Raw genomic sequence first — 16,025 nt, 5'->3', positions numbered from 1 at the left:
GTAGAATGGCATACGGGAAACGGTCACTGAAAACCAACCATCCGCTTACCTGGCTGCCAAGATCTGATCTTCCACTTCGTAGGTTCCAAGCCTTCGATATATTGCATGCATGATGCCATCCCCTTGATAGCCGCTCCCTCTGCCATCGAAACTAGCCACAATAATCTCTTCAGCGCTTGCAAGATACGTAGCCCAGTTGATTCGATAGGCTAAATCTACTTTCTGACTACAGGGCCCTCCATACCTGTGGAAAAAAGTTCCTTGTAATTTTGGGCATGCTATCTGATTAAATGTTTGTTTCATAGCTAACAGGAAAATACAAAGCCGGTGTATTCCAAAACTACTCCCGGTTCATGCAAGCCTTCCAGATGTTCTGCAAGATGGTTTCCTTTCCACAACAGTAACAGGTCTGCAGAAGTTCTAAGTGGCTTAAGCATTTTATTCCAAAGCTTTATATAGCTTTGATTTTACTGAGGACGAAACCTATTTACAAAATCACTGGGGGGAAAAAAAAGAAATCCTTTTTTTGGGAAGAGTAAAATTACAAACCTTTGATAAATATACACACACACTCATATTTGCCCTGAAGACTTCACGGGCAAACACTGCTGAAAACAAAACTAGCAGACAGAGGATTGTAACACTTAGACACTAATATCAGTCTAATAATGGGTCATAGTTTTAGCTTCACTTGAATGTAGTCCAGTTTTGTAAATTGTGGTTTTTATTGCTATGAAGTACTTGCCTATTCCCTAGGTAAAGTGTGGCCTTTAATCTCATTGTGGTAATGTTACATGCCAAATGGAATTATTCAAGAACTAGTAAATAAGCCCGCTGCCCCCAAAATGCAGCGGGCGCTAGCGGGCCTGGGGAGTTCGGCGGCATGGCTCTCTGGGGCCAGGGGCGGACCGAAGGGTGGGTGTGGGACGATCAGTGAGGCGGGGAGAGTGGTGGCCGGGGGCCCATGAGGTGCAGCCTACCTGGATCTCTGGAGCGGGGCCTGCAGCATGGAGGCTGTGAGTGGAGGCGGGCAGCATGGAGGGCAGGAGCCGGGTGCTGGCGGGAGGCTTGATTGTGCGGCGGGGCCAGCGGCGCGGCGGGCGGCGATGTAAAGAGGCGCTCCGGGGTTGCTTCGGGCTGGGAGGTGGCTGGGGCGGGACTGTAGCCGCGGCTCCTGGGAGAAGAGCGCCTGGGCGCTTTTGGCGCTGGTCTTGGAGATCGAGCCGCTGGTCCGCCGCTGGTCTTCGCCGCTGGTCTTGGAGATCGAGCCGAGGCATCCTCCATTGGGCGGTGGTGGCTGGGCGGGCTCGACTCAGGCGCCTCCGGGCTCGACTAAAGCGGCGGGTAGGGAGTCCCCGGCAGCCGCGCTCCACGCGATTGCCGGGGGTTCCCTCGGGCGGCGGCTGGACGCGGCGAGAGGCGCTTTGCGTCCGCCCGCCGCCCGAGGGAACCCCCGGCAATCGCGTGGAGCGCGGCTGCTGGGGACTCCCTACCCGCCGCTGTAGTCGAGCCCGGAGGCGCCTGAGTCGAGAGTTGGCGAGAGGCGCTTCGCTGCAGTCGACTGAGTGGGCGAGAGGCACTTCGACTGGCGGGGGCTCCCCCAGGCGGCGGCCTGACGCGGCAAGAGGCGCTTCGCCGGGCAGGGAGCCCACGGCAGCCGCGCTCCGCGCGACTGCCGGGGGCTCCCTCAGGGGGTGGCCTGACGCGGCGAGAGGCGCTTCGCGCCTCTCACCGCATCAGGCCGGGAGCAACTGCGAGCCGCGCATAGCGCGGCTCGCAGTTCCTGGGGCTGGGAATCGGAGGGACCAATCGGCAGGCGCTTCGCGCCTGCCGATTGGTCCCTCCGATTGTCTGTCATGAGGACGGGTCCAATCTGGACCCTTCCTCATCCCGGACTCATCCCGCCCCAGGACCCCTTACTGTTTTATTTAGTCCGTGGCGCCCGCGGCGCCACGGGCGGTGTTAAGATTATTCTACCTAGACAATGGGGTGGCACTGTACAAAATGATCCACAAATTATTACTTGGACAAATTATTAGGGATTGTGGTCTATGCCACTGTGTACAGTCTGCTGCAAAATGAATCCTACTATGTAATTCTGCATCATTTAATATGTTACATTAACCCTTACACTTTGCCTCAGTTCGGTTTATTTTTTTCATTTCTGGTTGGTTCTACTACCCAAATACTATTACATTGTTTACTGAATGTTTCAAGTTGCTCATAATATTACCTCACTCTGTGCGGTCTGCCTTGAGTCCCAATAAGAAGGAGGACTGTGAATAATGTAGTTAAATAAATAAATACATTCGACAATGGCTGAACTCATAATATCTCATTCTTAGTCGTGATGTAAAACTGTTACCCATTTTCATGTTTGGAAAAAAATTCTAAATTCAATTTAGCTGTGCACAGTGTCAGATCATTGTTCTCGATACCTGGAAGAGCCAATTCTTGGTTTACCTTAGATTTCAGGTGAAACCTATGCCACAGGATCAGTTGACAAAGTCACCACCCAACTACCTTTATCAACATGAAAAAGCAAACAGACTCTTTCAGCAATCACCAAAACGGCAATTCTCAAGGGTGGTGGGCAAAAAAGGAAATTCAGTGAAGCACTATGGTCTCCAGGAACCAATCACCTTTGTAGTACTGGGTAGTTCTGGATTTGTTTTTACGCACTATTCTGAGATTCGTGTCACTGAAATATGTCTGTCACCCACACAGGCACTCTTAACATTTCCACAAGCTGCCCTCCAAGTGACTCCACCAAAGATCAGAACAAGGAATAGCAAGAACCACTTTAATTGTTTGGAATTTTAATAAAGAGAAAGCTTGTTCATTAATGCTCATTGAAATGTTAAGTAGGCAAATAATTAATAATTCAAGTGATAATTATGTCACACCACTAAAGCTTTAAAAAAATACAAATTAATAGGATCACAGAAAGCCTAAACAGTTGCAACTAACACATAATAAATCCCCCAGAGAACCAATTTTCAGTAAATACAGAATATTTGCTTTTTATTTATAATGAACAGCAAATCCCTGTAATTTGCAATTGGAAGAAGCAAGGTAATTAATGCAAATGCATTAATATGAGCAGAGTCGTGTGAGAGAAGAATGAAACAAAGAGCATATGCTCAGAGCTCAACGGATGCACCTTCTTTGTCAGTGTTTTTGAATTGCCTTTGCAAGTTCAGGATAAGGACAATAGGTTTTTACTAATTGTGCAAAACATACAGTACAACATCCTAGTCCACCTTCATTTATTTTATATATCAGTTGGTTGTTGTGGGCTTGATCCAGAGATCATATAAATGTCAGCGGGAGCTTTTCAGCTGATTTTAATAGGCTCTGAACTGCATCTCAAGAGAATTAACAAAGCAGCTGTCTTCAGCAGAACACTGACTTTTTGCCCTTCAAGCTAATGAGCACCTCCTGGATGCCCTTGTTTCCGACTTGACACCCAGTAAATGTAAGGGGAAATCAACACCTTCTAGGAAAGGCACACCTGAGAAGTTACTGGAAGCGATTTCTCATGTTATCAGCTGATTTTATATGATTGACAGCGGCAAGCTCTCTCTTCCTCCATCCCCCTCCCTCACACCAATACAATCTTCACAGGGACTTTGCATACAAGGCAAAATGTACATGCTTTAAAAAAATCTACATTGTACTATGTGATCTTTCAACCCAACACAGATCTCTCTTCCACATTTTCTCCTGTACAAATCATAAGCTGATGTTAACCTGATTGGCATGACAGAGGCTCAAAGGCTATTTAAAATTTCACAGATGAAATAATCTGGGCCTTAAGCCTTTAGGCTAAGCAGAATAGCAGACTTTAAAATCACAGAAGTTCATGCACACAGTGGACAAGCCATGGTTGGCTGCTATAGCTCAGGCTTCCTCAACCAGGGTTTCATGAAACCCTGGGGTTGCTTGGCAGCCCTTGAAAGGTTTCCTGAATTAATTTTTAAAAATATTTTTAAAATGTGTCAAACATTTATTGGGTTATATGACTATATAAGATCATGTCAACCTACCCCCCTCACAAAATGGCCAGTGATGGGCCTGGAGGGGGTGGGAAGGGGAGGGCCCTTCTAACACCTAAAGTTTACAGCATTCACAGGCTTTCAGAACTCGACGTGGGGGGAAAAAGTCGGGCAAAATAGTACCCTGAGTATTGTATATAGTCGCATATAAGCCGACCCTTATATAAATGGAGGCAGCTAATTTTACCACAAAATCTGGGCAAACTTATTGACTCGCATATAAGCCGAAGGTGGGAAATGCAGCAGCTACTGGTAAATTTACATTCATTGAGGCATCAGTAGGTTAAATCTTTGTGAATGTTTATTTCAAAGAAAAACAGTAACCTCGCTCTGTAAGTGCAAAAAAGGGTCAGCAAACCAGAGCAGAACAACAACACCCGAAGTTGGCAACCTCCTACAACAAGTACAACAGCTACCAAACTGGGAGAATGGACAACTCTAATGACAACTACAGTGCCCCCCCCCAACAAAACACTGAAATAAAGAACTGTAAAAATGAACACTGAAAGAAAGAACTGTAAAAACCAACTTTTAAAAGAAACACAACCCCAAGAAGAAAAGGCAAACAATGCTGTTCCTCAGATAAAAGAAGAAAGAAGCACTAGGAGAAAGAAACAGTAAGTCCTAAAGCACCCCCAAAACCCACCCCGCCCCACCCACAGAAACCAAAAGAATAGTTTGGAAGAAGTGAAAATTGAAGGCAAAACGGGGAAAAAAAGATCAGAGTCCCTTAGTCAAACTGTTAATGTCCTACAAGCTGCCAGAGCAAGCTCAGCTTGCAAGAACTTTGCAAAAAGCAATGCAATGACTGACTGGCTGGGAGCAGGCTGTTATTTCAATTACCGTATATACCCACGTATAAGCCGAGGAGGGCTTTTTCCGTATGAAAAAGTGTGCTGAAAAACTCGGCTTCTACACGAGTATATATGGTAAGTGGAACTTACAAAATACTTTAGGTAGAAATTTAAGGCTGCTTCAGAAAATAACCCTCTCAAGGAAAATCTTCAAAAATGAGGGATCCATGTGAACAGCTGCTAGCTTACGCTCCTGATTGATGTTACAGTCACCAGAAAACAGACCTCAATTGAGTGTTCAGCCAACAGACCTGTGGCAAGGGTTTCAAATGACATATAGCAATTATGTCAAAACAAGAGAAAGAGACCATTGGTGAACCAAAGGGTCCTTGTATATCAATGGTGTGGAAAAATTGGTCCCCCATCTATTCCCCTGTGATAACAAGATACTGTAGAAAGGTAGAACTTTAGTAATGAAAAAGATATTCCAATAGGATCTGTAATGAAGCCCTACCCAGAAGAACCTCCTTACCCATACACCAGAGGTAATACTTTCTCCATTTTTCTATGTAAGACTTTGAAGTGAACTTATGTGATTGTAGGGGTATGTCATTAACCTCCCATGAAAATACCAAGTCATGAGGTTGAAGAAATTTAGATTGTGATCCCAGACCTGACTGACACTCATTAGGTCTGGCTGTTTGGGCAACAGGAAATATCATCCCGTAAGGGCCTGGAAGCAGATTTGGCGAGGCTATAAGGGGGCTACTGACACTATATCTGATCTGAGGCTGTAGTTGAACCAGGGTACGAAGGAACCTGATGATGGTAGGAGTGTACATTTATATCCCTGGACCAAGCACAATTATTATTTCATTCTTTCAGATAACCCGGAGACATTAAAATGGCTGCAAAGGCGCTTCTAGTTAGGAAGTAATCTGGAAGTTTTAATTGGGAAGTCATTTGGATACTAAGGGCAAATTGAAAAGCATTCTTGGGAGTTGCTTTTGTTTCTTCTAATGAGTGGAATGCCTCCAATGTTTAATGGAAATATTTTCTGCAGCATGATAGATTAGAGCATAAGCAGATATGCTATATATTTAAAGGAAAAAATAAATCAAAGTTTGGAACTCAGATTTTTTTTAAGCCAGTATCTAGAAAAGAAGTGGTCTATTTGCCCAGATTTACTAATGCAATCAAAATCCTTTGGAAGAACATGGTAACATTTTCTCAGACTTACACATCAATGAGCAGAGGATATCGCTTTGATTCATCAAAATGAGGAGGTAAGATCATCTGGTACCAGAACGCTGGAAGGAAGAAGGAACAGTTAGCACTGATTAACAGATTAACAGTTAGCACTAATTAACAGATGAAAGATGCCCTCACTGAGGAGTAAACTCTGGAATCAGATAAAATCTCAGCTGGAAGCACACCCTGCTAAGTTATTACATTTAGAAACACTCAGATTCAAGGGGATTTTTATACAAAAAATCTTCAAATCCAGCAGATCAAGAGTCTGGTCACTAGTTTTCAGTTTTCTTTTAACTGATAATGTCCACAAACAAATTGTCTGAAATTAAAATACAGAACTGGGTGCAGCTTTCGGTTGCATGCTCAGCCAGAAATCTGGGTGTGATCTTTGAGGCCTCCCTATCTATGGAGGTGCAGATCATGAAAATACTACATCAGGTATTTTCCACCTTCGCCAAGCCAAACTACTAGCTCCCTACATGGCCCTGGAGCACCTAGCCAGAGTTCCCCATGTGGCAGTCACCTCTAGATTAGATTTCTGTAACACGCTCTACATGGGCCTGCCCTTATACTTGCTCTGGAAATTTCAACTGGTCCAGAATGCAGTGACCAGAGTCCTTACAGGAACATTTTGAAGGGCCCCCATGTGGCCTGTGCTCCATTAACTGCAATGGCTCCCAGTTGAATTCTGGATCAAGTTTAAGGTATTGGTAATTACTCACAAGGCCATTTGAGATCCAGGCCCTGTGTATCGGAGAGACTGCCTCCCTGTCTATATCCTCTGAAGAGCACTCCATTCTGCTAATACCGTCCAGTTGGTGGTTCCTGGCCCCAAAGAAATACATCTGGCCTCAACCAAGGCCAGGATGTTTTCTGTCCTGGCTAGAACAAGCTCCCAGAACAGATCTGGGCCATGCCAGAGCTGGCACAGTTCCACAGGGCCTGCAAAATAGAGTTCTTCCGCCAGGCTTAGGGTTGATGTAATTGATGAACCCCACCCTGAGCAGGCTTGCTGGGAGGCTGGTATATAAACAAAATAAGTAATAATAATCTCTATACATAATTAGTGATTCATACTTCCAATGATGTGCTGAATATTCTAAACTTCCAGAATGAGCCCATCTATGCCTGGGAACTTAGAATGCTCAACTCTGGGGGGGGGGCCTGCAGACCTTGGCCAAGAGCCTTCAAAGGAAACACCCACCCACCCCTCGCTTATAGTTGACTGTAATAAGGGAAGGTGGCCACCTTCAATAGAACCCCGAGGTGGTTTGCCATTATCTGCCTCTGGGTAGCAACTACGGACTACTAGGGTGGTCTCCTATCCAAGTACTAACAAGAGCCAATCCTGTTCAGCTTCCAAAATCTGACAAAAATGGGTTAGCCTGTGCTGTCCACACCAGTCATTATGTAGAACACCAGTAATTTATGGTGAGCGAGTATCTGCTTGTGCAAGGAAGATGGATTTTTATTCTTTTAATGGCTTTTGGCGGTAGGCTGACCACCCTCAGTCTACATTTTCGCACTCACATAGAACAAACATAATGCATCTTAAGGCATTTTCAATCTGCACAGGACAAGATCTTAATATTTCAGGGGGGAAATGGTTTGTAACAAACTGAAACGAAATAAAATGAAATTGATGAGTTATGAAGAGGTGTTATAGAAAGTTCATAAGTGAACAAGCAGAATACAAGTACCAGAAGTATGAAGTGGGTTTATGTACTGAAAAGTGCAGTGAGAGTAAAAAAAACCAAATTCTTGACTTGCTAATCTAAAAGTAAAACATGAGAGCAAACCTGTTATAGACCGTTTACGCACTGGAGCTTTCATGCCGGGCTGCAGGCTGGAGTTTTAGTTGTGGCAGGTTGCCCCACCTCTTCCTGCACTCACATGGGGGAGCATTTGGCCTGGTGCACCCCATCCACCCCCGATCTGTGCTCCTGATGGGGGGGGGGGTGGAGCAGTGAAGTTGCCAGTGCATAAACGGTCATATTGTCCATTGCAGGAGGGGTAACATTCTTAATACAGTTATGATGACCACGACCACTTGCCTCTCTCAGAAGCAAGAATTTTCCTCCATTTTTCTTTCCCTTTACTGTGTTTTCTTCTTTGCTGAAGAACTCCAGCTGTGCCACCCTGTTACAGTATGATATTTTGGCTGTTGACTGCCCAGGAACCTGAGCAAAGGATTAGGGGCCTACTTAATTGTTTGTGTGCTTGTTTGTTTATTATATTTGTATACTGCCCTCCCCGAAGGCTCACGGCGGTTCACATGAAACATAACAGAAACAGGACAGATAACTTAGATTAACAAGGATGAATGAAATGAAACAACAAGCCACATGGAACCGTAGAAAAATTAAATATTAAAGTAACTCATACTGATAGCCCAGTGGGTTGGGCGGAACTGCAGTGGGTGCCTAGGAGGGGGCTCAGGAGGAGGGCCCTTGGGAAATGATGGTACAGGTCGACCTCAATCAAATGCCTGGTGGCATTTAAACAACTTAAATGGCACTCAATGCATTTTGACATTTTAAAATAATATATTTCATTTAACATAGAAGGGAACAGTCAAGAAAAATCACAGGTTTAAAAATTATGAGGTAAAAATGAGTAAATGTACAGACTGTTTCAGCCTTTTCTACCAGTGTTTCCCCAAATATTCCATTACACTTTCTCTGAGTATTCTCTGGCTTTTTTTGGTTTTCAGAAGGCTGGTGCACTGTTTCCAGCACCCAAACACCTTCGCTTGAAACACCAGTATTCATTGAGTTTTTAACTGACTTCTAAGGTCTTTCAAGGCAGTTTCTAACTACACCAGACCAGGGATCTCTGCACTCTTCAGAGCTAACTCCCTGTTTGTTTAGATAGGGAATTTTTCCTCTCACTAGAAGATATATCCCCTTTCCTTGGCCTGAATGGAAGCCTCCATCTAACCACCCAATTACCCTTGTCAACTTTCCCTAGTTCTCATGTCTGTGTTAAACTGCTCTCAGTCAGGGCTGTATTCCAAAACTGTACCCAATTCTTCTCAGCCAGGACTGAAATCAGACTAAATCCTCTTCAGCATCCAATTCAGAAGTCTTTTTCTGTTCAGCTGATGCTAGACAATCAGGTTTCTTAGTACAGCCTGTCACTCAGGACTCTCCAAAGAATTGACTTTTCACCGTCCTTTAGCTGATTGTACAGCACTTCTACACTATTTAAAAAGTGCAGTCTGTCACAACAGTTCAATACAGATGTTCAATGTGGCCAAAACCGGGAAGGGAACCTCTATGTAGTTTTAACAGCACATGGAATACTATCACAATATTTGTAACAATGTAATCCACACTGGCCAAACCACCATATTGTCTGTATAAACAAAAGGAAAGGTGTCTATGCCAGCAAACTCTAGTTCCTATTCTGCATTAATAATTAATCACAATAATCAGTGGTTTGAAGCATGGAGGACAGTAATATCCCCTTTCTGAAGAGCCAGCTTGGTGTAGTGGTTAGGAGTGATGGCTTCCAATCTAGCAAAGTGAGTTTGATTCTCCACTCCTCCACATATAATCAGTAGGGTGACCTTGGGCTAGTCACAATCCTGTCAGAGCTCTCTCAACCCAACCTACTTCACAGGGTATGTGTTGTGGGGAGAGGAAGGGAAGGTGATCGGAAGCCACTTTGAGGCTCCTTTGGGTAGTGAAAATAAGAGTATAAAGCCCAACTCTTAAATAGGATCCTTGCTGTGCTGATAACCACAATTTCAGTATTAGGATGCTAAATTAAGTCTAAATTTAAACATATAGCCCTGTTCAGCAAAAGAAAGGAATTTGTCTTACCTATGAGCTCCTACCCCGGACAGGTAAGTCAGCAAGAAAAAAAAAGGATTAGAGAAAAGATATATATGCAAGTGATAAGCAGAAAATCATGTTTATAATTCGAACTGTGCTGCAAAATCACATGCTTTGCCCAAGTGAAAATATTACTGCAGAGGAAAAAGAAGCTCAAAGACACACATATACACACAAACAGAGGACAAAGAAGTAGCATATATGTATAAATTAACAGCCCCAAAACACAGATAGCAGAAACTTCATAAGAGTCTTGGGGCATCAAGAAGACTAAATATATTTAATTCCAGCATAGCTTCCTATTGATCCTGCCTGTTTAAACCAGTGATTGATAAACGCGTTATCAAATTAGGAGTCTACAAGGATATTTAGAAACGATGGGTTTAAAGTTGGGTTGTTAGAATTTATTTGTAAACTTACTCTTGCCATGCAGTACAATGTTGCTGACTCTTTTAGTGGGCATCTGGATATCCTTCAACATGTTCTCAAGGTCATGATTGTCCTCCAGTACTGTAATAGCTAAAAAAAGAAGATGACAATTGAACTTATTAGTAGCCAGAGACTCCAGTGCCCTGGAACACTGGAAAATACTATTCAAAAAGATCAGACACACAAGCAAAAGTTGTAACATGCTGTTAAAGTGGTACCCACAGTAAGGTGTTATTTCATAATGCAACAGTATTTAAATAATACAATACAGCAGTAAATGAGTAAGAGTTTGTGTCCATAGGGCAGGCTTTCTCAACCAGGGTTTCATGGGAGTTAATTTTTTATATATTTTTAAAATTCGTTAAACATTTATTGGGTGACATGCCCACATATGGTCATGTCAACCTGCCCCCTCCCAGTGGCTCCCAATGATGGGAAGGGCCCCAAATGGGCATGGACACAGCTCTGCTTCCCAACCATATTCTGCATTATCACTCCACTTCTGAGGTTTCTCAAAGCCTGAAGAATGTTCCAGGGGGCTTTCAAAGGTAAAAAAGTTGAGAGAGGCTTCCAGGCAGAATGATCATCAAACAGTTGGTCCTGACCGTACATGCTTGCTTCATTCACACACTTCTGAATACCATGGAATCATTTAAGAGGGAAAGGACTCATAGTGCTTTTCTGTAGATATGTCATCAGATAAGATAACAAATACAAGTATAAATAAATAATGCAGGAAGACATCCTTCTACAGCAATTGTGATCTGCATAGCAACTTGAGAAATATAACCCCATTGGTAAACACTGCCAGACTGTCAGGTTTGCTTCACATACTCCCCTCCCAGCTTGGTGTAGTGGTTAGGAGCGCTGACTTCCAATCTGGTGAGCCGGGTTTTTCCCGCTCCTTCCCCGCATGCAACCAGCTGGGTGACCTGTTCTGACCTAGGGTACCTCACAGGGTTTTTGTGAGATTAAACAGGGATGGGCAAAACTATTTCCTTGCAAGAATGGCAGCCTAAAATGTGATCAAGGCAGCCATTGCTTGCTTTCCACTGAATTATACTGACAGTTCAGGTTGACATCTCTAACCACGCAATCCTAAAACCAGCAGAAATTAGTGGACTTAAGACTGGAGTACATAAGCAAAGGATAGAGCTCTGGATCATTCTACTGGAAGAGTACATACAGAAAAGTGGTGTACTCCAGCATAGTGCAGGGAGTTGGACTAGATGACTTCAGAGGTACCGTCCACCTCTATGATTCTGAAAAGTTATTAATAAATCAGCCATACCTTTATCTGTACTGCTGTTCTGCAAAGTGAAATAGGGCAGGCCAGGACCTGTTGTGTAGAGTGTAACAAATACAGATGTTTTAGCAAACTAGTTTTTAATAAAACAACTTACATGATTTGAATATATACATCACCATAAGATATGATAGGAAAGCTCAAGTAGGCATGGACCTGTGAAATGCTGGCCACAATCCAATGCAGTATTTAAAGTGCATTTAAGACCACTGGTTTTGCCTCAATTGCATTCAGGTCAGTGCATTATAACCCTACTAGGGGCCAAGCCTGTTGCATTCAGGAATACAACTGGTGCTAGATTGGGGGGTTGGAAGAACTCTGCGGGTGGCCTCCCCCTCCCCCTCCCCAGGACCTAGAAAGCCTGCAGGCTAGAGGCCCCTGGGAAGGGAACTCACTGGCAGAGGCAGATCTCACACAGCAGGGATCAGCAGCCTTTGAGCCTCAGAGGGAAGTAGGAGGAGGAGGGGGTGGTCAGGGGTGGGGGACAGAAGGCGATTGGCTGTCTACTGGACAGACAGGCATGCTGGTTGCAGGAGGAGGCACTCAGGGGTGGGACAGCTGCCCTGAGTCGGTGTTAAGCGCTGAGTACCATGTAAGCCATGAGACATGCTCCTCCACCAAGGCCTCACCAGAAATATATTATGTGGAACAGATTTTTTAAAAACCATGACTGTTACTTTCATAACATCTGATATAAACTTGGAAATATCAAATGCCCCATGAGAACTATAAAGCAAATTCTTCATCACTGGATCTTGGCATGAACTGAAAGTTACAACCTGGCAACACAGTTCTAATAAGGGCGTAACTCTGTTGACTACCATGGTATACTATGACTTGATAGTAGGAAGTGGCTTTGGGCAACAGCTGACATGGCCATCCCATGGGGTGTTCAAGGCAAGGGACAATCAGGGTTGGTTTGCCATGGCCTGCCTCTGAATAATCACCCTGGAATTCCCTGGGGGTCTTCCACCCAAGTACTAACCAGGGTCAATCCTGCTCAGCTTTTGACATCAGGTTAGCCTGGGAAATCCAGGTCAGGGCAAGTCTGTCTTAATATTTCAATATAAGCCCGGGACCTGATCTAGTAAGCCATTCAGGAGTCCAAGAAGAGGCATAATCAAACCACAGAGCTCTCTTAGGACCATAAAGCAATAAAAGTGGGCTCTCGGGCAGGGAACCAGCAGGAGGTGTCTGAATTGGCCAGGCCAGGTCTAAGCATTAAATACTGAGTCGTATTTCCGTTCTCTTTGTTTGTGCTCACCGTGGCAATTCAGTTTATAATACGTTCCGTCTGTGCTGAAGGAGACAGAATGATACTGACACCTTTCTTTGTTGATCTGACAACTGATGCATGATGTCAAGCCCGTTCCGATGTCCACTCTTGAAAAGAGTAAAAGAAAAACATTTGCAAGAGCAAAGAAAACTTTAAGAAAATCCAATCATTGTTTTGTGGCCAAGAGTCCAAACACAATTTAATGGCATTAATGTCCCTTCCTGTCAAAAGGTTCCACTTCCTGAAATCATAACAATGTTGGGTGGGTTTGCTTTCATGGACACGGCATTCCATGTGGATTAACTGAGCAGCAGTCTATTACTAATTCAAGTTAAAAAATTCAGCTATAATCCCCTAGCCCTTCTCAGCATACCTAATTGAAGACATCTTCCATTGTGCATGCTGTTCTTCCACGTTTAGCTATGTGGTTTTCAGCTTAGCGTTGATGGTTTATGGGGAACTGTTGGAATGTTAAAACTATCCTCCAATTCATTTGTATTTCCTTGTTGTGTTGCCAGATGTACATCAGAGAAGTTGCCCACATCACTCCTTTAACATGATAATTCATTAGAGAACTCTAATTTCTTTTATTTTGGATATATCACCCATGTCTTTGAATATATGGCTTTTAAAAGCTATGCACTCATAGGAGTTCATTCCAGGAAATATCTGTCAAGCTTACCTATTGCATCCTCACAGACAGAGATCTGTCAGGTATTACTCAATTATCTGACACTTAGAAACGCAAGCAGCAAACTGTAACAACAGCTACAATATTGGGCGAGATGGGTGGTTGAGTTTACCGCCATGTTTCTTGCTCTCATGTTGTAATTTTTATGTCCTTGTATTGATTTTAATGGGGTTTTATTATGGACTATTTGTAACCCAGAGCCACTTGTGGCACAGAGTGGTAAGGCAGCAAACATGCAGTCTGAAAGCTCTGCCCATAAGGCTGGGAGTTCAATCCCAGAAGCCGGCTCAAGGTTGACTCAGCCTTCCATCCTTCTGAGGTCAGTAAAATGAGTACCCAGTTTGCTGCTGGGGGATAAACGGTAATGACTGGGGAAGGCACTGGCAAACCACCCCATATTGAGTCTGCCATGAAAACGCTAGAGGGGGCCACCCCAAGGGTCAGACATGACCTTGCACAGGGGGCTTGCACAGGAGATACCTTTACCTTTACCTTTATTTGTAACCCACCACAAGCCAGTTCTGGGAGTGGTGAGAAATATAAATCTAAATAATCATAATCATAATCGGCTGCCAAATTGCAACCCACTTATGACGTCCCTTCATAGGACTCTTAAGGCAACAGGTGAGCATAAGTGGTTTGCCACTGTTTTTCTCCACATACTAACCCTGATCTCCCATCCAAGTACTAACCAAGGCCAACTCTGCTTAGCTTCCAAGTGCCGACAACCATAAAGATGGAATTTCCCAGTAAACAAAGACTATTAAGCATCTGCATGTTTCCAGCCATGCAAAACATATTGCTAAGACGAATCCTGGGAGGGAATGGAGCATGGTATAGTCTGGTCACATCAGATCCCAGAAGCTGAGCAGGGAAAGGAGAACACCAAGAAAGGCTCTGCAGACCAAGGCAATAGCAAACCACTTCTGCTTCACATTTGGCTTGAAAGCCCCTTATTGGGCAACTCAGCTGTCTTGCTGGCACTTGACACAAACACACAAGAGAAATCCTAGTCAATCACCACAAAGGTAAACTGGCCATACTGTACGGTCATGTCAAACCCAGTTCTAAGAGACAACCTGGTAATTGAGCACAGTCTTGCCCAAGTGACCACACACTGTCATATGTTTGTTGGGAAGGGCCACAGTTCAATGGTAGAGAATCTGCTTTGTATGCAGAAGGTTCTGTGTACCAGTTAAAAAGATAGATAGTAGGCGACATGGAAGACCTTGACTGGAGACCCCAGAAATATGCTGGCAGTCAGAATAGACATTGACAGACCAATGGCCTGGGCTCAGGATAGGTCAGCTTCATGGAGCCCACAAGAATCATAGAGTTGGAAGAGACCTTCAGGGTCATCTTCACAACAAAGACTGTGCTTTGTTTTTCTCTGTAAAGCACATGGAGTAATATTTCAAAATATTAATGAATACTTAATTCATTCATTAATACTTAATTTAAGAAGGTTTTCATTAAAAAATCTTAAGGGGAAAGTATCATTTTGGTTTACTACTAAAAAACACAATACTTTCCTACCCACCCCCTTTTTATTATCATGAGGATACTGGGCACAGGCCAAGCATGAATAAAAACCATCTTACTTATAAAGATTTCTTCCACCGGGCTTGCCTTCAAACTCATTACTGATGAAATATCTGTAAAGTAAGCAAAAATTATTGATACAACTTCATAGTTACCTAGTTTAGTTTAGTTTAGTTTAGTTTAGTTTAGTTTAGTTTAGTTTAGTTTAGTTTAGTTTAGTTTAGTTTAGTTTAGTTTAGTTTAGTTTAGTTTAGTTTAGTTTAGTTTAGTTTAGTTTAGTTTAGTTTAGTTTAGTTTACTGGATTTTTTTACTGCCCTCCCAGCAAGCTGGTTCGGGACGGTATACAAAAATAAAATAAAATACACAACTACAGCAGGTCCAATTCAATTTAAAATCCAATACAGATTGTCCAGGGTGATCAACAAAATATATAAGATTGGATCCTACTGATTTTTGTCAATCTGCCCCCCCCCCCACAGAAGGAAGCCTGCTAGTCCATGGATCACCTTCAATTTCATAACCATGGTCAAGAGGTGAAGTCATTACTGAGCTGACTTTAATCATTAACAACAACATCAACGACAATAATATTTATTTATTTCTATCCTTCCTTCTGAATCACTCAGGGCAGGTAACAACAGTAAAACCACTACACAGGGTTAAAACGTAAAAGCATTTACTATTATTACAAATAACACCCCCGATTAAAATTCCCAGACAGGGGAGTCCTTTTGGCAAGGAGCCAGCTGATCTACTGACTCTCCTCCTCCTCCTCCTCCCATCCTTCTCGGTGGATGTTATTTTAGGCCTCCACCATAATGATCCATGTTTTGAG

At 43.5% G+C, this 16,025-nt stretch overlaps 1 protein-coding gene across 1 annotated transcript in view; it reads right to left on the bottom strand.

Annotated features, from left to right (window-relative positions):
- The window catches only part of DPP4 (dipeptidyl peptidase 4), a 76,353-nt gene that overhangs the window by 19,634 nt on the left and 40,694 nt on the right, over window positions 1–16,025 (bottom strand). The window contains exons 16-21 of the mRNA XM_077319904.1: window positions 15,249–15,302; window positions 12,945–13,063; window positions 11,666–11,713; window positions 10,366–10,464; window positions 6,093–6,162; window positions 50–244 (exon numbers count right to left, since the gene is read on the bottom strand). Coding sequence (XP_077176019.1) covers window positions 50–244; window positions 6,093–6,162; window positions 10,366–10,464; window positions 11,666–11,713; window positions 12,945–13,063; window positions 15,249–15,302 — 585 coding nt within the window. The remainder of the gene's footprint in view (window positions 1–49; window positions 245–6,092; window positions 6,163–10,365; window positions 10,465–11,665; window positions 11,714–12,944; window positions 13,064–15,248; window positions 15,303–16,025) is intronic.

Source organism: Paroedura picta, chromosome 2 (genome assembly GCF_049243985.1).
Source record: "Paroedura picta isolate Pp20150507F chromosome 2, Ppicta_v3.0, whole genome shotgun sequence".
NCBI classification, from domain to species: domain Eukaryota; kingdom Metazoa; phylum Chordata; class Lepidosauria; order Squamata; family Gekkonidae; genus Paroedura; species Paroedura picta.
The sequence above is the reverse complement of the archived record's forward strand: the minus strand, read 5'-3'. Positions and strand labels throughout refer to the sequence as shown.